At 38.5% G+C, this 21,959-nt stretch overlaps 1 protein-coding gene across 1 annotated transcript in view; it reads right to left on the bottom strand.

Moving 5' to 3' along the window:
• Positions 1–18,394, bottom strand: part of LOC144042641 (myomegalin-like) — a 68,167-nt gene extending 49,773 nt beyond the window's left edge. The window contains exons 1-5 of the mRNA XM_077555480.1: positions 18,203–18,394; positions 15,073–15,119; positions 14,923–14,990; positions 8,568–8,678; positions 1,904–1,980 (exon numbers count right to left, since the gene is read on the bottom strand). Of these exons, the coding sequence (XP_077411606.1) occupies positions 1,904–1,980; positions 8,568–8,678; positions 14,923–14,990; positions 15,073–15,119; positions 18,203–18,243 (344 nt within the window). The 5' untranslated portion in view covers positions 18,244–18,394. The remainder of the gene's footprint in view (positions 1–1,903; positions 1,981–8,567; positions 8,679–14,922; positions 14,991–15,072; positions 15,120–18,202) is intronic.
• Positions 18,395–21,959: the final 3,565 nt, after the last annotated feature.

The following is a 21,959-nucleotide window of genomic DNA, read 5'->3' as shown; positions in this document are numbered from 1 at the left end:
ACGTCATTTTGTCATCAGCTATAGTTTTAAAGGGCGATCTAAGACCGCTCCACTTATAGCTGAGCTAATATTAATCGTGTAGCCCCACCCGTCATTTAAGACTTTTATTACATTGGGTCATGTCAAGATATACTCAAGCACATATGTTGTTCACAAACTTTTATTTTTATACAGGCACGCCAGCAGAATCAGTACATGGATTAGATGGGGCTCTGAGTACAAAACGTGTACAACATATTGCTATCTCGGACAGAGGTGGCAAATCCAGGTCCAGAAAGTACAGTTTGGCTTTAGCCCCAGATGCTAGCTAGCTCCATTAGTGTTTGTTTACCTGCTAGGGAGCTAGCTAGCTACCTAGCATCAGGGGCTAAAGCCAAACTGTGGCATTTAGCCCCAGGTGCTCCAATGGTACTCATTTACCTGCTAGGGAGCTAGCTAACTAGCTAGCTAGCATCAGGTGCTAAAGCCAAACTGTGGCATTTAGCCCCAGGTGCTCCATTAGTCCTCATTTACCTGCTAGGGAGCTAGGTAACTAGCTAGCTAGCATCAGGTGCTAAAGCCAAACTGTACTTTACTTTCTGGACCTGGATTTGCCACCTCTGATCTCAGACAGCATCAATCAAAAGTGGGCTTCATTAGCTTTTTTAAAGGCACAATTCTTCATGACCAAACGTTTGCGGCATACTCAAGGCTGCATTGTCAATTAACTTTACGACCTATTGCCCCCCCCCCCCCTACCCCACCCAAACACACCAGTTTGAGAATCTGTCCACCTCACGCAACGCTCCCAGAATTCCTGCTCCCAGAATGGCACACGCCGCCACACTGTCGCCACCGAGTCCCATTCTGGAACTTTGTCTGCATTCATACTTGGCCCGCTACAGCACATGCAACAGCTCGGATAACTCGGATATTTTCAACCCGTCTGAGTAATGCGGCGCACGTCTCTTAAGTGGAATGAGCAAGTGTCGTCCTCACACGTTGACCACAGAGGAATACGGACATAAGAAACTGTAAGAAACTGACATTTAACCCTGGAGAACCCAAGAAACCTTTTCTTCTTTGGAAAATTATGAATTATACATTAAATGACTGCTTATAAGTTCACTGAACACCAAAATATATGTTTTTTCAATTTTAACCCTTTTTTTTTAACTAGCTCAGGAGTTGCTAATTTATCAAAATATATATATAAAACATACTACTAGGCATTCTGCAACATGATATGAAATAGATTAACAAAAAAAACACAATTTTATCATCAGATGGTTTTGTTTGGATTGATTTCCAGCTCAACAAAACAGCATGTTTGTTGCCAGCCATCTTGTCACCACCACTCTGGCTCATGTAAGTGCAATATTCATCCACTAGATGGCCCTATGCAGGGGTCAAAAGTGGCACTCTGGACTTTTGAAGTCAAATTTGTAAAAATAAAAAATAAAAGGTCTTTGTTATTTGAGTAGCAGAATTTATAGGGGCCAAATTTGACCCCGTGGGTTCTCCAGGGTTTAATGAGAAATTGTCATGTTTTGCCAACTTGGCATAGCAACCGGCAATAATAATTTGGGTGTAATTGAAATATACTGGCAGAGTCTTACCATAGGCATGACCTCACATTCCATTTACAGACACTGTGACAACACTGTAAAGCACATGAGGTGACAACAGTATCTTAAATAGTGGAGCAGTTTGGACGTTAAAAGAACACCGGCGCATGTTGGCTTAGGATGAACTATTTGACTATAAATGTTTACAAGCTATAAATACCTTTAAGGCCCATCCGTGGTACTTTGAGCATCAGCAAAATGAGTGAATGAATGAATGACTATTGTTTCCCTTCAATGTACATAATTTTCATTTAATAAATGAAAGTCATAGTTTATTTTTCTGCGTGTGAACTTACAGAGCTTTGTCCAGAAGCTGCTGTTTTTCTTGGAGCTCCTGCTTCAAGCTCTCTACTTCCACCTTCAGCTCGATGTTCTGCAACAAATCAAAGCACAAACCTGTCAATTCTATTCATTGAGTCTTCATTGGGAAACGGTGGCAATATTTACTGAATTACTAGATTGATCAGAAAAAAAACGGGGGTTGATTAAAGTAAAATTATTTTTAAAAAAATCCACAGCAGGCGGCCATTTTGCCACATGCTGTCAATTGTATTCATCTTAAGGGGCGGCCATTTTGCCACCTGCTGCCAACAGACAACGACGCCACAGTAATGCTCAGCTTGTCACATGACCAAACCCAGAAAAAAGGTGAACCGTGATTGGCCTTTACCTGAGCCCCACATGTGATGTCATTTTCAGTCAATAGCAAGTGCCAAAATGGCCGCCCCCTTAGATGAATAAAACGGGTGTATTTAGCTGCTTAATTCATATTCCACAAATGCAATATTAATCAGATTGCACGTTATTATATATATATAAATAACATTTTGGACTTGAGTTGAATATCTAAAAACACAATTCTTGAAATATTATCTTGAACCACTTTGATAAAACACAGTAAAGAATCATTTTAGTCACAATTCTTAACAGCACTCCACTGAGTGCCATTCTGGTCATTTGAGAACAAAAAGGAATACTTTATAAACACCTGTTGATAAGAACACAACTTAAATCTTATGTTGTGTCCCAACAGCTGGCATGAGATCACTTCCTAATCTCTTCATCTGCAGAGTGAATCAGAGCTCACAGGTGTTGCGTATCCTCAATTCAGCTGAGAAGCTGGCAGTGCAGTCAAGGTCGGTATATTTAGAGCAGCAGAATTCACGGCGGCTCAGAAATTTAGCCCCTGACGGGCAAAGGTTCAACTCTGCGGTCTGTTTACCTGCCATGTTCCGTCAGACCGACCGAGGGTGTTCAAAGTCCGGCTCACGGGTGGGTTTTTATAAAGTCAAACTGAATATGGCCGCTTGCCGCTTGAATAAAGCTTGCTATTTTGGACACGCGGTGGCGCTGGTCTAACAAGGAAAGTGAAGTCACTCAACCAAAAGGAGTCGGCTTGGTGTCACTAGTGTGGAATAAACAAGCACGTATGAAAATCTTACAGATGTGCTCACTCAAGTCTAGTATGAACGAATGTATATGGAAATAGAGGACAGCGGAAAGTCAAGCAGACAACATGTAGCCTGCTACGTCAACTACATTTTTACTGTGCCAACGAAAAATGCCACTTCGCCACTAAAGTCGTCTATCTATTGTATCTGTGTGTGTGGAAAAATCTTTCTTTAAAAGTCAAACATTTCTTGGCAATAATATATTGTATGTGACCTCACTAGTCTAAACATGACATTCTGATTAATAATTACATTTGTGGAATATGATTTATGAAGCAAAATCCAGACGTTTTTATTAGGGGTGTGCCCCCCCCCCCCCCAAAAAAATCGATTCTCATAAGAATTGTGATTCTCATTTATTACGATTCAGAATCAATTTTAAATGTTCCAAAATCGATTTTATTCAAATTATTCTATACTCAGGGATGTGATTTGACCAAAGTGAAATTATCTGAAAATTTAGCTGGGGGTCTGGGGGCGAAGACCCCCGGAGCTCAGGGGTTTTCCGTGTTTTTAAGTATTTTCAATGCACTCACATGACAAAGAAATAGACAAAACAACAGCATAAATTTTCAATGTATATTGAACTATCCCATATAAAATGGCAGTTTTAGTCAACTCAAAATCAGTCACATTCAAAAACGTTGGACTGCCTTTGCTTTTAAAAACTATCACTGAGAATATCATCATATCTAACTAATGTGATTACTAAGTTAACACATAAATAATGTTGAAGAGTTCAAATTTCATGAACAAATAATTGTATCATGACCAAATGAAAAGTAACTCATATTAGAGCATACCACAAATGTCTTTGTTATAGCAGAAGATGTTATCTGTCGGAGTCATGTGCATACACAATGAACTACTAAAAAAATAAAATAAAAATAAAAAATCGGAATTTTTTTTTTGGGGGTGGAGATAAAAAAAAAAGCGGAATTCCGCGAATTAGCGGAAAAATCACATCTCTGTATACTGACTTCCCTATGTTTGTGTGTGCCTTTATTGGGAGCAAAATCCAACAATTTTTTATCAATATCAGAAGGCGGCCATTTTGCCACTTAATTGCTGTCGAGTGAAAATGAGATCACAGTTGCTCAGGTAACACCTGTTTTCTGAAGCTGAGCTGTGATTGGTTGAGCTGTGATTGGTCGTTGCCTGAGTCCTAAGCAACTGTGATGTCATCTGCAGTCGACAGCAAGTGGCAAAATGGCCGCCCCCACAGATGGATAAAAACTCGGGGTGGGAATCTTTGAATGTTTCACGAATCGATTCGATTCTGATTTTTGGGTGTGCGATTCAATTTAGAATCGATTTTTGATTGGCAATGATTTGATTGACAATGATTTTTGCTTCAATTTATAGATGTTCAAGGAATCGTAATGATCTACTCCAGTCTGACTCGCTAATGCTAATTAGTGCTCTACTCGCCGCACTTTTATCACTCAAAAGAACGGCTCCACGCTGCAATAAAACAACTTTTATTGGAATAACTTGATCGTGACTTTTTCCTTCTATTCTCTAATGTGGCTACAACTTAGCAGTGTATCAAACCGCATGGAACCACACTGCCCCTAAGTGGCCAAATCGTGTACAACATGAACAGCTCTCCCAATAAAAGGCACACACAAACAAGGACAAGACAGTATAAAATAATTTAAACAAAATCGATGTTGGGACATTTTATATCAATTCTGAATCGTAGTAAATCAGAATCCCGATTCTTATGAGAATGGATTTTTTGGCACACCCCTAGTAATGAGTCACCTCAGCAACGATGCAGAATAATGTGACATGCTGCTGAGAGGAATGTGTATTAGTGTGTGTCAACAACATGGCCCGAGTCTTCACAAACAGCTCTAAATATAGACAAACATCAGGGTACACCTTCTATTTTGGACCCTGTTGACCCTTCAGCCCTCAGCAACAAACTCCGTGAATAAAGCAGACACAGAGCCATGCAGCCACATTTACAAATGAAAACCAACCTGTTTTTTCGTTTGTTCGCTTTTCACAGAAAACTTTCTTACAGTGAGAAATGGCTTTTAGAAGAGGACGCTAACGGCTACACGCTAGCTCGTCAATAAGACAACTACGATGCTCCGTATCTCCTGTCTTACGGACGGACACTCATGCGACTGCATGTGCGTTTTGCTCAGGCTAAAAATAGCGCATCAAAGCTTCCAGAGGGATCGCTATGTACCCACCTAGGCTGTGCCGGGTTTCGCTGAAATGTTTAGACGGCGGGCAACGGGCCAACAGCAACAACCCAGAGCAGCTCTCGCGGACGGAGCAAAGATTTAGTCGCCAATCACAAAGCCATTAAACTGATAAAAGTTCAAATCTCACTGGATGAATGCACAGCTGCCACATTCAATATCATAATGGAAAGGATGTTCACTCAAGTCTGGATCGAAAAGATACTCATATCGTTTTATAATGAAGCAGATACTGAACAATTTTTTTTCTTTCTTCAACTGTTTTTGTCTGATCACATCGTTTTTGCTTATACTAAGTAAAGCAGATTTTTTTTTTAATCCATTCATCCAGCCATCAAAACTGTCAAATTACTCTTTAAAAAAATATCAACCCATTAACTGCTTTGTTAATAGCAACTTAAATCCAATCAATGAAATGTTGTCACAAAATTCTCATCCATACAGTGTCTACACTGTATTGATCCAAAACACAATGTATTCACTGATCCCGAAGGAAATTCATTCAGAAAAGAGAACATGGCGAGAAAAAAGGACAACATCAGGCCACAACATTAGGTACATCTACACACTAATGATAATGCAGGGGAAAAAAGCAACAGAACACCTTGTACTAAAGTTGATATTCTTTATTGAACAACACTATTCTAGTTGATCACATTGCATCGGCTCATGTCCAGCTAAGCAGCTAAAAAAAAATTTAAAAAATCACAATTTGCTGATCAAAACTATGAAAACTGCCATTTTCAAAAATAAGAAACCCACAAATGATTTGTTATTTTTTCACATAGTTAGGAACTAAAGGAAATATGCCTGTCATCCTGAATAGCGATTGCAGGTCATGAGACTCTTTATTGATCCAGAAGGATATTCATTCACTGATGCTGAAGGAAATTCATTCATGAAAGAGATACTGCTGGTCTGCCAAGGACACTCCACAATATTAGGTACACCAGGGGACAGCGTGTCCATTTTTTTTGGGGGGGGGGACGAGCCACATTAGAGTTTCTTTTGGGGGACCATTATGACTTTGAAACCATATAAAGATATGGTCAATATGTCAATGTTTTTAAAAAGGGAAGATTTGTAAGTTTTGGTATTTTAGCGAGAAAAATATTTCCCTTTGCGGCTACGAAAAAATTAGGTGGCGGGCCGGATCTGGCCCCCGAGCCTTGAGTTTGACACCGGTGACCTGCATAATCTAACGTTAAAAAACACAAACAACAATGACGTTTTTTTTTTCATAACACAAACCTCTACCAAAGTCATATTTTAGGGAAACTGAACTAAAATCCACCTTTACAGAAAATTTCACCCCCCAAAAATAGTATTTTTAAAACCCATGACCACTGCCCCCCCCCAAAAAAAGTATTATTAACCAGATCATTATGTTTATGCTATGCTACGCTATGCTACGGAAGAGGATTAGGGTCTGTGAAGAGAGATTTTTTTTTGGGCAGGATTCTGATTTTATTCTCAGAATTTTCACTTTAAAGTGAGAATTCTGACTTTAATCTCACTTTAAAGTAAAAATTCACAGAATAAAGTCAGAATCCTGCCAAACTTGTTTTTCTCTCTCTTCGCTATCTTCTTCCACACTATGCAGACGTACCTAATGTTGTGGCCCGTGAGTGTACAGTATAGCACCTTTGTAAGTGTCTACGTGTCTAAGTGGGCCGGGCGATACGGCCCAAAAATAAAATCTCCATTTTTTTTCAGTCATTCGGGACGATTACGATTTTAATCAATTTGAATCTAATAAACCCAATAAACGTTTATTCAAAAAGAACTCCTGCGCAAAATGTTCAGACAACAATAATGTTTGTTTGATTCTAAAAAGTGCCTGTCAAAGTTAAAGCGTTAACTAATTAATTAATCACAAAAAATATCGCGTTAACGCATAGTGTTAATTTTGACCGCAGACGATCCTTTAACTGACAGCGGATTGGTTACGTTAAAGGTAGCACAGGTAGTGTTTGAGCAATAAACATAACTACATGCATTAAAGCATTTAATAAATGTTGGCGTATGACATTTAGAATATTGTCAAACTATTAGGGTCATTTTTTCCCATTTTAAATTCTGCAAGTTATTAGAAAAAAATTAGGATAAACGTGTGCAGTGGATCAAAAATTTTGAAGACATTAAATGTCAACATTTTTTTAACACATAACGGGTATTCTTTAAATTTTGCAGGCAAAAAATATTGATAAAAAGCCTTTTTAATTAAGCAATTAATCATGAAAAATCAAAATTCGAAAATGTGATTAATCTGATTAAAAAAAATGTAATCATTTGACAGCTCTAATTCTAAATCAGTTTTAACATAAACTTAACATTCATAATTTGTGCTTAATTGCCACAATGTAATTGTAAACATCTTGTAAAGCATCCATAAAGAATTCTGCCACTTGTTGAAAATTAATCACAGCCCACAATAACATCTGCTTGTAACAGAACATAAGAACAACAGCTTTTAATAATCCCGAAGACAACATTCGATTTCACGACGAAGCACATTTTCAACTATTCGATTTTCAGAATGACGATTAATCGAATTAATTGGATTCATTGCCCAGCACATTTTAAAGCAGCAGCACAATTCAAGACTCAATTTCTATGGTTTCATGGAACCTCCGAATGTTGGTCCAAGCCATTTACACTGAACGAGGGCTGGGTTTAAAAAATAAAAAATAAATCGAATAATCTATATCAAATCGATTTACCTTTTTGAGTGTGATATTGATTCATATAACCATAAGTCGATTATTTTAATATCTCTTTTTCCCATAAATTCATAAGAATTTAAAAGTATTTTCTTACATTTTGAAAGACCTGATTTATAGCACTTTATGACAATTCAGAATCTTTTTAATTTATGTGTACGATTATTGAATTCGAATTATGAAAACATTGTCATCTCAGCCATGCTGATGTCAATTTTTGTATAACACTTAAGTGATGGCACGTGTTATTTTCATTTTTCTTATCATGTCCTTGTTATTTAAGAATAATTGATGTTCCATAATTAATCAATATCGGATTGAACTAAGTGAATCGAATGGGGGGAAAATCGAAAATCGAATCGATTGAGGAAGATTCAATCGATACCCAGCCCTACACTAAACCACACGCTGCTAAGCAAAACGTTCTTGAAGACGTTTCTAAAAACAACACAGCCAGTTGATGAGCGGGTACGACAGCTGAGACAACAAACAGAGAAGCCCATCCACAACCACTTTTTTTTTTTTTTACGACAATCTCAATGACAGCATAAATCAAGTCGGACTCACCGTTCGGTAGACATCTTCGCTGCTCTCCTCGTACTTCTGCTGAATTCTCTCCTCCAGGAAGTAGATGCGCAGCTTGAGGCTGAAGTTCTCCTTCTTCAGGTCGTTGAGGTGCTGCGACAAAGTGCGGTAGCCGTTAGACATGACCGTCAAAAAAGTGCGCCCGCGCTGCTTGTCATGGCGGTCGCGAGTCACAAATCAAAAAGTCTTCTTCGGCTTCTCCTTCATGTCACGACACGTCGAAGCATGCGGGACTTTCTTCCGGGCTGCTCGTCGGGAGTCTGACACCCCATTGACAAAATCACACACGTCTAAAAAAAAAAAACGAATAAAAAAACTAGTCTAGGAGAGTATTTGAGATGCGGAGGGCATCTCTGCGGCCCGGCGGTCACAGACGTGTGCACGTCCGCTCCATGGCGAGATCAGAGCCAGCGGACGGCACGCGGGCTTATTTTAAAGGAGCGCACACATCCCGGGAATCTCGGACTGCCTCGGGGAATTGGGTGGAAGAGGATGGGGGGGGGGGTAATGAAGACGCGAAGGGGGGAGGAAAGAGACTGTGGGTTAGCAGGCACTTGCGATATGACGGGAAGTCTCACACTCCTGCAAAAAAAACAGCAGCTGACACACACACACACCTTTGACCTTTCGTTTTGGTTTTTCTCTATATGTTGACGTTTACCATTTGTTTAACATTATAACCAATGCAGTTACCAAGCGTTCATTTTATCCACCATTTTTAAATTTAGCCTTACTTGTAGTCCAGTTTCATTCGCGCTTAGTTAGTTTCTATCATAGTTAGCCAACCTCATCACGTTTTTATTTAGTCTATTTTTAGTCTACTATAAATCTAGATTTTAGTCCAAGAAAAACATAATTTTATTCGTCTCGTTTTAGTCAACAAAAACTCTCAACGTTTTAGTTCACTCTCAACTTTTTGATGAGAAACAACTTCAAACACAATTACAATTAATCAACAAGTGGCTACTATGGCTCCATACTACGAGCTAGTAAATTAGCAAGCATTAGTTAGCGGTCGGATTAACATTATTGTTGGAACGTTATAGCCGTTGGATTAACTCATCCACTGCCGTTGACGGCTATAGACGTCAAAAATTCATTTGAACTATTTCTATTCATTTGACACTTTTTCCACTTTGGAGTATGAAAACCTCAAAAAAATGTTTTATTGTGCTTTTAGAACAGATAAAAAATGTGTGAATAATCATGAGTTAATTAATTACAATTGAAAATTGTAATCGCCTGACGCGATTTAAAAAAGAAACGAAAAGATAATAAAAAATTAGGGGCGTCAGGCGATTCCATTTTTTTTATTGTAATTAATCGCATGACTTCACTAGTTAACTCACGATTAATCACAATTTTTTTATTTGTTCTAAATGTACAATTAAAAAAAATCTAGGTTTCCACACTGGTTGACCAAAGTGCAAAAACATGTTAAACTAATAGAAATAGTTCAAATGAATTTTTGACGTCTATAGTCGTCAATGGCAATGAATGAGTTCATGTTACGTTATAACTATAATTTACTTTTTTTTTTGTTAACCTTTCACCGTGACTCCACCTCCTGTCTGTCCCATGTGTTTGTGCATGTTGCACTTTCTATCTTTAAATTTGAAGGGGGTTTGTCCCTGTGTGTCACAAGATTTGACCAAATCAGATCATTTTTGTCTCGTTTTTGTTTGTGAACTAAAATGTCTATAGATTTTTGTCTCGTCTTCATTAGTCGACAAAAATGCATACTGATTTAGTCCCATTGTTGTTTATTGATGAGGGCAGGGCTGGACTGGCACAAAGAGAAAAAAAAAAAAAAAACGGCCCTGACATTTTGACTTAGGCCCACCGGCCCGGCCCAAATCCTGCCTAACATGTAGTTCTGCCACTGATGTTTGATCAATGTTTAAGTTTAATATCTATATTCAAACTGGATTAACAGACTGGTCCCTCTAAATTGTGTGCCAGTCTCTAGGGGTCAAATGTAGGAAAAGAATCATTAAAAAGCACTGCATCTGCCCCAAAAGAAGCCGGCCCACCGGGCATCTGCCCTACATACCAGATGGTCAGTCCAGCCCTGAATGAGGGTTTTAGTGTAGTTTTAGTCCGGTGAAAAATGTGTTATTATATAAATGTTATTTTTGTTTAGTTTTCATCGAGGAACTTAACACTAGTGTTACCCGTTTCATTTTTCGCCAACAGGTGGCAGTAGCAATTCAAAATGGAATTGTCTGCGTTCAGTAGCTTTACTAATGCCCGTTCCAATACTTTTGCTCACTTGCAAAGTAGGTAGTTTCAAACAAAAGAGTCGTTTAACGCATCTACAATGATGTATACAATGAAATCAAAAGGTAGAATTCTTTACGTCTGTCTCCGATTCACCCAACACAACAAAAACAAAGGAATTGACCTTGCCGTTCCAATACTTTTGGAGGGGACCGTACGAGTTTAGTGAACTTCTTGACCACGCTCTTAACCTGAAACGGTCATATCTCAAAACATTTTCCCTCATTAAAATGACAATGGCAATGCCGTCACTCTGTTCGAGCCACCCAAGAAAACATGGTTTTAAATAGCAAAAATAGCACGACACATTATTGATCTTTATAAATGACCACATTAAATGGAACGCTAAGAATTGAACGTTTTTGTTCCATTATATTTTAAGTTCTTGAGTGTGCGCCTTGAAAACCAGGGACAGTATAATAGATATAATAGAGCTTTTAGGGCTGTGCAATTGATCACAATCTCAATTATTACACTCGCTCCACAATTACAAAATCGTCATAATCGTAAATAAAAAAATAAAAGATTATTAATACTAATTTTGAGTTGTTTACATTTATATATGTGCACCTTTTTATTTTTTTAAATGGCTAATTTAATTAATCTTGTTTGTTCCAAAAACAAGTTTTATTTTACTTTATTTTATTTTTTTACATGTTTAAAACCCCTGGGCGTTATTTTATTTTGAAATGGCTTGGTCAGAACCAACAAAAAGCCAAAAAATGGACAAATAACGCCCAGGGGTTAAACCTTTTCTTGTTTTGTCCTAATCGTGATTTCAATTATTACCAAATTAAATGTGATTAATATTTTCTTCTTAATCGACCAGCCCTAAGCGATAAAATAGACTTTAATTTGATAATGTAATGCTAATTAATGTAACGCTACGGCAACTAAGTTACAGTAATATTGTTCGTTTGAAAGCTCAACTAGGAGTAGCAATAAGAAGCTTGCTCTCGTTTCTCTTTCGCCACTAGGTTTCTTTTGTGAAAAATTGTTCACTATCTACTTTAATATTTTTAAGCTGTATTTAAAAAAAACAACAGCAACAAAAAAAACAGCTCATATCATAAAAAGTATTTTAAGTAGAGGCACCACTGAAGTCATTTACTGTAATGCCCCCACATGTGGGAAAGGAGAGCCACAGTCTTTTCAACAGTTTATCGAATATATTATACTCAATCTCTGACAAAGCTGAACAATTTTAACCAAATCACTTTTCAGCGTAATCTCTTGTCTAATATTAAATAAGTTTCAGTTTGTGTAAAAGGTTATTTACACACGCGGGTACACGTCACTACTTCCTGTTCCGGATGCGATCACTGAGTGTCTCCATTAAAGTGTCCCGTTACATGCTGTTGTTCAATAATTCAGAACAAAATGGGTCAGACGCCAAAATTAGTGTCTGTGTGGATTTCGGATGACATCATGTGGCGCTTTAGTCACATCCTGCTCAAATCAAATATCACAACACACGCTCAGCGAGAAGAAGATTTTGTGTCCACAGCGAATCTGGTTTTTGGTCGCGATCCTAACATCAGTGGCCTGACAAACTTCTGGATTAAAAATAATAATAATAATAATAAAATACATAAACACGCTGACAGCATGTCTTCCCGGAAGAGTTGAAGCTGTTATAACAGAAAAATATGGAACAAAGTGATTTTTTTTTCAATTCCAATTTGTGTAATAGCCAAGTCCCAAAAATGTAGTCCATGACACATGTCAAAATATTCATGATTCAGTGACAACTTTCTATTTAACATTTTGATAAGTAAATTTTATTTCAACTCATTTGTTAAAACAGGCAACACTAAAATCAAAACAAATATACACGAAGATCTTCCCTATTTTTAATCACTAGTCCGATTCAATATTTACATTTATGAAAAACCTTTTCACTGTAATTGATTTTATAACTTCATACAGTGTATTATGAATTGTTAATCTCTGGTATCAGTTTTGCCTCCTGATCAATCCTACATTTGTTGAATATAAAACAATTTACTGTCAGGCTTGGGGAGTAACGGAATACATGTACCGCCGTTACGTACTCAGATTGCAAAAAATAAAAAAGTAACTGTATTCCATTACAGTTATAGGAAAAAAAACAAGTAATCAGATTACAGGTACATTTATTAAAAATGGGGATTACAATTTCTACGATGAGAGAGCGTGCGAAAGAGAGAGAGACAGAGCGAAAGAGAGAGAGACAGAGCGAGAGCGAGAGAGAGCGCATGCACGCCCGCGCGAGTGGGACCGTTGTGGGACCGTCGAGGTGGGAACGAACGAACTGACTAGTCGTGTCCTCCACACGCAGGAAGTTTGAAAAAGCTTCACGGCCGTGAAGTTTGAGCTGAGAGTCCAGCGGCTATCTATCTATGAGGTTGCTTTCAGTGACATACTCAATATTGGAGTAAACCAAAAGTAATCCAGTTACATTACTTTAATATTATGGTACTTGGATTACATTACTAACTAAATATTTTAGCAGGTAACTTGCAACTGTAATGGATTACATTTTAAAAGTAACCCTCCCAACCCTGTTTATTGTATATTTCATCAGTTGGAATTAGCAACTCAATTGTTTACTATCACATCTGATGTTACATTTTGACTCGAAGTTGACATTCTACTAGCAAACAATAAAAAAGAGGAATACTTAAACCTAAATGTACCCTGAATTTAGCGTAATGGTGCAGAGTTGATATGAGAAAATCTGGGCCATGTTGACGGCCTGAGGGAGAAACCAGGAGGTTCCATTCAGGGTGTCTTCCATGTGATGCCCTCGGCTGTAGGCCATCGCATTTCCCTCCATACTTAATACCGTTAATGCATACATTTTGCTCTATATTGTGGCTATCAATGTTTCAAAAGCCACTTTTCCGACCATCAACCTGGCAGTAGACAAAACTGGCCCGTAAAAAAATATGAAGACAAATACATTACTTTGAAACACTAGAATTATGCATGTTCCTTTTGGGCCAAACACGATCTATTAAATTAGTCATTTCAAAAAAGGTGTAAATATATGAACTTTCACAACTCAAAATTAGTAAAACGCTAAACGTATCATGTTAAATACAAGACATGCTGTATTACATGAGTATAATATTTTTCCAATTAAAACACTGACGTATATGATCTGACGCATGCATTGCATGGATAATCCATTAGAGGGCAGTATCACCCAGCTGATGACCTTGCAAGATCGTTCCAACAGAGAGGAGAAACACCTTTACTTATTAATAGTGGGAAATTTTCTTTAGGATTTTTGGAAATACTAAAATGTTTGTTTATTGTTATATGTTTGACAGTTATAAATGTATACATTTAAAGCATTGTGACCGGATGTATTAAATATGATACAAATTAAAAGTCATATGTGGAAGTTGATTAAAAAAAATGTTTGTTCAAAAGGACAATAAATACTCTATTTACAAAGAATCTGAATTTTCTCTCATATATTTCATGCTCTTTTATTTATCTTTTATTTTTGTTAGGGTTGGACGATAAATCGATTTTTAAAAATTAATTCGAGTGTTTTGTTGTGGACGATTATTTTTTTTTTAATAATTTTATAAATTATAGTCATTAACACAAGGAAGCACGTATGACAAGAAAGGTGCACAATAAGAGCGATCACCAAAGCGGACACCTCGCTAATATAGGACCAAACAACAACCTCTGGTGCTCATATGAGAACCAGACCACAATTGTTACGTACACCCCTGACTAGAACACTAGGTGTAGTATAAATTAAACTTTATTGCCGGCATTCACAAATACGACAATGGAAATTCGCAACTATGAGTCAGCTTTCCCAAAATAGTCAAATTGTATACTGTACGTCTGGACACGTCATCTTGTAATTACACATTTAACCACAAGATAGCAACGTAGAGCACACTGTCCCAAGATCACAACAAATGACTGCCAACAAACTAAGGAGCAGAAAAAGCCAGTAAAAATGACACAAAACAAAAGATTGCTTCCAACTTCAAGCATTAAATCATGTTTTACAAGCAACATGCAACAATAAGGAATGTATACATACCTGCTCAAACTCCTTTACAGTGTGAGGCTGAAGAGGAGGAGTGTTGTCTGCTTCATCTCGACACACATCTAAAACAGGTTGGAGTTAGAAACAAAAACCCTCACACTTTCACTTTATGTGGTCCATATAGGTCTTGCGGGTCAGGCCTACCTGTCACTGTGCCTGTGACTTTGGATGATGCTTCCTCCTCCACAGCACTGTGAGGAGAAACAAATTCCACTGTCAATTGGTAAAATAGACACAAATACACACTAATAGTCATTTTGTGTTCAACAAATATCTTAAGACAAACACCCTTGAGGTCACGGGGTTCTGAACTAACTTTTCACCTGGTACTGGTGCTACCAACTTTCACAGTTGGTAACACATTAGCACCCCGTTTTTAGCATGTGAATAATAATAATAAAAAGAAAACCTTATGATTACATTAATTGTGTTACATTTTAGATCTATGGGTCATGCTTTACATTGCTTTATTTTCAGTCCAATAATTATCAATGATTTCATAATTAGCTCAAAATATATTTCCTGTTCAAATGTGCGGGAAAGCACTGAAAAGAGGTGGTGGCAAGAAAGTACATTGCCACTGCCAGCATGTGGCAGCGCCGAGTTTTATAGACACAATTTGTAGAAGAAGAAGCCCATAGAAATAACATAACCACTCGAGTAAGCTTCGGCTGATTGAGAGCAAGCACATAGATATCTATAAGAACACGAGATATCTTGTGTGCTCTGAGCCAATGAAAAGCAACGTCGTCACAGGGCGGCCATCTTGAGACAGGGCTGCTCGAACACGCATAACATTACAGTCAATGGACCACCGACTTTGAAGTAGCTGTAGATTGCTCAACTCTCCCAAATTCTCAACCAATTTTTATTTTTGCTGTTACATATGACACAAGAGATGACGGAAACAACTATCCGTCATTTAAAAAAAAAAAAAAAGCGAATTAAATATTCAGCCTGAATCATAGCCACGTTAATAAGGATTGGAATAAACCAAGAATCCAGCAAGTTACGAGTATTTAAGTGGATAAATCATCCACCTTACAACGCCTTACCACCGACTACAGCACGGCGCACCAGAGCAGTCCCCTGTCCTAAGATGGCCGACCAGTGACGATGCTGCCGACTCCGCCTTGAGCCATTTAGTCTTCTTCTGCTGCATTCAAGGAAAGTGGGAAATCTGACTTTTCCGACTTCAAACCAGGAAGTGTGTATGAGAACGCCCCCTTGAACTCGAAAATCCCATTTGCGAAGTCTGGGGGAAAAAAGGACCCCGACTTCACCGACCAAATGGAATGTGAAGTCACTCTATAACGGCGACCCCCTTTGGCAACACAGACCGTGAATGGTAAAACGCAATTCACTTGAGCATAAAACTAGATAGCTTTCTTCATTCATAAATATTCGACTTAACTTCACGTAACACAACGTATGTGACAGTATGCCGCCATCTTCCTGCATGAAATTGTATGGTGAACTACTGAACTGTATGGAATGCTTACAAGATAAGATAAATACATAAATGAAGCAAAATTGCGAGAAGGTGAGTTGGCTGGAGGACAAAATGTGTTTTGAGGACCAAAATAAAAAACAATTTATCACTATGCGCCTGGGAAAAGCCAACTGGGATAAACCCGACTTCCGGCCTTCCTCGAATGAAGCATTCTTTGATATCTATGGGCGAGCAGATTTATCCGCCATCTTGAACCAGGAGTCCATGACCATCTCTTCCATTCACTCGTATTGAGGAAACTGCTTAGCTCCACTAAATTCATCAGAACTCTTTTTCTTCTTTTTTTTTTACACGGATTGGTTTGTTCGAAAACATTAGAGATGTAGTTACGAAAACAGACACCTTGTTAATTTTATAATCTGTGATTTCATAACATATTAAATATAAAGGGAAGACTAAGAACTATTTTTTTTTATTTTAAAAAAGAGAACAACACAACAACAATTAACTTCAACATACCTTTTAGTTTTTCTTGGTATCCCAATGTTGAACAGTGCGGAACTGATTAACATAACTAAAAGCGTTGATAAGATATTCCAAAATTACATTTTGACCTTATTTGAAATGTGTTTCAATGAAGGTCAAAACTGGAAAAAGGCTAATTTTCTATTTTGGGTTTATATTTTCATTATCTGGCTCCAAAGGATTAGCGTCTCACCAGTCATGAACCTCAATGAACGTTACTGATATGCAGTATGTAGCAAGTCCATGCATGCTTATTAATAGATGTCTTAATAGGTGGGGGGGGTTTTTGAGTCATATGAAGATTAACATATTTTACTTGTTAATAATTGTGATTCTGGAAAAGCTATGCTTCTCAATTGCGAAATTAAACAATAAAATAACTATTTGCTATCTGCCTATTTTTGAAAGGGGGGGGGGGGGGATCTCAAAACCCTTCAGGCTTTTCACGTCATGTCATTTGGAGTGCTGTGTAGAATTGTGGTCGTGAGGACAGTCTTTAATTAGCATATGAAGGACACCCAGCAGGGAACATTTGGAGGGACGAGAGGCAATAAAGCCTTCAATTAAATCAATAGTCTACTGTGCTAACTAGCCTGCTAGCATTGTGCTAAAAATAAACCTGCGTTAAAATAGCACTATCCTGGCATACTACACGTGCAGGCCAAAGGCTCCCAAATGCTCTTGTGCTCATCCATACATGGCACATTCCTCAAAACAGCTGAAAACGACAAGACAGTTGCAGCATGCCACAGCTGAAAAGTTGACCACATGAGCAGACTAGTTGTTCACAATCCGCATTGTTGTGCTTGAGCCAGATTATCACAATGAAACGACACTATTGTATGTGTGTGTGTTTTTTTTTTAATGTGCCCCGCAGCAGTATGTAGAGAATTCACATGTTAAACACTAACGGTGCATATTTTTGTTAGCATCGTGGAGCTTTTCAATGACATTTGTTTTGTTTTGTTTCCCAGTTACTTTTTTGCTTATTTGTTACACGTTAATCGAAATAGGTCACCAATAATATATATAATTTGAATGTTGACGTGACAGAAAAAAAAATGACGAATATGCAGATGGTTGCTGTGTTGGACTGAATGTTGGGCCTTGCTCTTTTTTAGGACAACAGGCACTACCGCAAACAGCTTACAATGTAGTAAGTCATGTCGCTAACACCTAAAGGCATCCATAAAAGAGCTCAAATAAATCTTGGCTAATTGGCGTGTTGCGTTCAGGCACCGCCGTTTCACCTTCGCTCATCATTATCTTAAAAAATAATAATAATAAGCAACTCACCTCTCACATTCGCCCCACATCGGCGATGAACTCCGATCCATACAGGTACAGTAATTCCTTTGCAATCAATGAGTGTCCATGTCGCCTTTAAAGCACACCGTCTAAGCCACGGTTATCTTTTCATTGGTGTGAGTGGCAGAGTGGAGTGTGTCGGCAGCAGGAGGAGGAGGAGGAGGAGGAGGAGGGGGAGGGGGGCGTGTGCGCCCTCCTTGGAGCAGAAAACGTGACACAAAAGAGGGCGCACTCTGCAGAAGCACTCGTCCGTTGCAGCAGAATGAACGTGCGACTCACGGACAGAAGGGTTGCTAAAGCTGTTTCAGCATTTACTCGATGTCCTTGAACTGTGCCACGAGTAGTAGGGACATACGTCTCCAGTGCTGCCGGAAACGACCAATTCCACTTCATTGGCCCAAAAATGATTTAAAAACATAAAAATATAGTGTATCCCTGTTCATCTACCTTTGCCAGCGACTTTACACAACCGAAAGCATAGAAACCTCAAAACATTTACAAACAGAACAGCTGAAGACATTCACAAAGAGAACCAAAGTAGCTCATTTAAAATTACTAAAATAACGTAGATTGACAACATTTAAACACATAAAGCTTTAATGACATTTAAAAGTGAAATTGCTATTTATTTATTTTTTAAAGGCTTTAAAAACAGCTTAATCCAAAGGTACGGGAAGTAGGGATGCGCGCTGGTATCTGTGTCTTATTTTAACTCTTTCACTGCCATTGACGGCTATTGACGACAAAAATTCATTTGAACTATTTCTATTAGTTTAACATTTTTGTTCCACTTTTGTTAACAAGAGTATGAAAACCTATATATTTGTTATTGTACATTTAGAACAGATTTCAAATTTATGATTAATCGTGAGTTAACTATTGAATGCGATTTATTACAATTAAAAATTAGGAGCGTCGGGCAATTAAAATCATAATTAATTGTATGACTTTACGAGTTAACTCAATATTAATCAAAAATTGTATATCTGTTCTAAATGTACAATAAAAAAATCTAGGTTTTCATACTCTTGTTAACAAAAGTGGAAAAAATGTTAAACTAATAGAAATAGTTCAAATTATTTTTTTACATCTATAACCGTCAATGGCAGTGAAAGAGTTAAGATATCGGTACTCACGGAAACTGCCGATACCAGCCACCGGTACAAAATCTGACATTGAGTAAGTCCTCCTAAGCAGTAGTTGGTGCGATACTACAGCGGTTTGGCACGTCAGTAAATTTAAAAAAAAATTGTCATTGGGTTAAATTAAATTTTATATACTAGAGGTACCGACACTCAGTATATGCTTTGCTTTAACCTGGACTTAAAAGCATTCATACTTGGAGCTGAGCTCACTCCTGTTAGAAATTCCATTTGTGTGCAGCATAACCGCCAAAAGCCACATCACCATGTTTTCTTTGGAATTTGGGCTCCACTAATTACTTCCTTAGTGGAGCCCATGTTAGTGTAAGCAGTAAGTCTCACTAGATTGGGGGTGTGTGGGGCGGTGGAGGGAGGTGTGGGGTCGAGGGGGGGTCATAATTAAAAAGTCACAATCATTCTACTAATGTGCAAAAAAAAATTTTTTTTCAACATTTAAGAAAATATTTATTTATTTATTTATTTATTTATTTATTTATTTATTTATTTATTTATTTATTTATTCATATATTCATTTATTTATGTATTTATTTATATTTTTGTATTTCCGAGGTAACTTTTTCATGGAAAATGCTTATTGGTGGTATATCCCTGCTTATACGATACGATACGATACGATATACTTTTATTTTCCTCGTGGGGAACTTTTTCCTGGACTCCGTCCAGCTGCAGTTTACAGTAAGGAAAAAACAACAGAATAGAAAGAGATAATTAAAATAAATAATACATACACACTCCTATATATATATATTGCACCACTTAGTTAATGTCGGTTATTAAGCAATTTGATGGATGTCGGCAGGAATGAGTTCTTGTAGCGGTTCAGCCTGGTTCTGGGGGCCCTGAATCTCCTGCCGGAAGACAGTAGCTGGAACTCATGACGCAGAATGTGAGTCGGGTCAGTAACAATTTTCTGTGCCAGTCTGGTGACGGACTGCTCATAAAGCATCTGTAGGGAAGGATGATTCCTGACCCCCATGATCTTCATGGCAGTCCGCACCAGACCGGCAATCTGTGACCTTGTCAGGTTGCCGTACCAGGCCGCAATGCCGTATCTGATGATACTTTCCAATGCAGCCCGGTAGAACAACAGCATGATCCTCTGCTCCACTCCATAGACCCTCAGTCTGCGTAGGAAGTAGAGACGCTGTTGGAGTTTGGAGCAGAGACTTCCAACGTGTACCCTCCAGCTGAGTGTGTTGTCAATGTGGACCCCCAGATACCTGTATGAACCCACCTGGCTGATGTGATTGCCTTTAATGACGACTGGCCCGTGGTCACCAACAGTTTTTGGATCAAATATCACCTCCTCTGTCTTCCCCACATTGAGCACAAGATGATTCCGGTCACACCACTGGACAAATTTCTCTATTTCTGAGAAATAGTCCAGTGGGCTAGCGCCGGCCTGCAGCAAGCTGACGATAGCTGTGTCATCATAGAACTTAATGATAAAGTTCTCAGGGTGTGATGTCACACAATCATTTGTGTACAATGTGAAGAGGACCGGGGAGCTGACGCAGCCCTGTGGGGCGCCTGTGCTTATCAATCTGGGTTCCGAGAGGGAGCTGTTGACCCTGACTTGCTGCGTGCGCTGTGTCAGGAAGGAGTGATACCACCTCGAGATGTACGGGTTCACATTCATCTCCTTCAGTTTACCCAAAAGCAGGCGCGGCTGCATTGTGTTGAACGCTGAGCTAAAGTCGACGAACAACACACGTGCATAAGCTTTAGGGACGTCCAGATGTTTGCTGACCAGATGTGTGATGCTGTTGATGGCATCGTCAGTGCCGCGACCCCGCTTGTAGGCAAACTGAAGGGAGTCTAAGTGTGCATCCACCTCCCCCCTGAGCCGAGTCACCATCAGCCTCTCGAAACACTTCATAACAATGGAAGTTAGAGCCACAGGCCTGAAGTCATTATTGACCACAGGGCATTGTTTTTTAGAAACCGGGGTGATTACTGATTTTTTCCAGAGACAGAGACTTATAGATGTTGTGGTGTTAAAACAATCCATATACGCAGTACATGAATTTTGGATTTTCTGTCCGTATCGGAATAGAGGGGGTCACCTGTACTCCACAGGTGTCAAACTCAAGGCCCTCAGGCTGCATCCAGCCCTTCGCACCGTTTTTGTGGAAAGCTAAAGCTTGCCGCAGTATTTCAAAACAAGGCTGAAAAAATAAATGTAGCCCAATGGGTCACTTTGTTAGGGTTCCCGCACAGAACTTATTAGGCTGGCGACGAAAAGAGTAACTGCTTTGTGCTTGCGCCGCATGTCTCGTCCATAAACAAACAGTGCAGCTCAGCTTCTGGCGAGCCGACGTCATGACTAGCGCTGTACAAATGTGCCTTTCAGTAGCGTTAAAACAGGCGCTCTTGGACTCTTCAGAAGGAGCCTGAGCAATAACAAATAACATTAGAGTTTTGTAAACTGTTTGTGATGCATTTGGATATAAATCTGTTTACACAAAAAAATGAGTATTTTTTCCTCCATTCCTTCCTTTTTGACATTTATGGTCACTTGTTCTCTCTTTCATCTCTCTTTTTATGACAACTTAAAAATTCAGACTCTGACATTTTTTTAA

Source organism: Vanacampus margaritifer, chromosome 2, assembly GCF_051991255.1.
Source record: "Vanacampus margaritifer isolate UIUO_Vmar chromosome 2, RoL_Vmar_1.0, whole genome shotgun sequence".
Lineage (NCBI taxonomy): Eukaryota > Metazoa > Chordata > Actinopteri > Syngnathiformes > Syngnathidae > Vanacampus > Vanacampus margaritifer.
The sequence above is the reverse complement of the archived record's forward strand: the minus strand, read 5'-3'. Positions and strand labels throughout refer to the sequence as shown.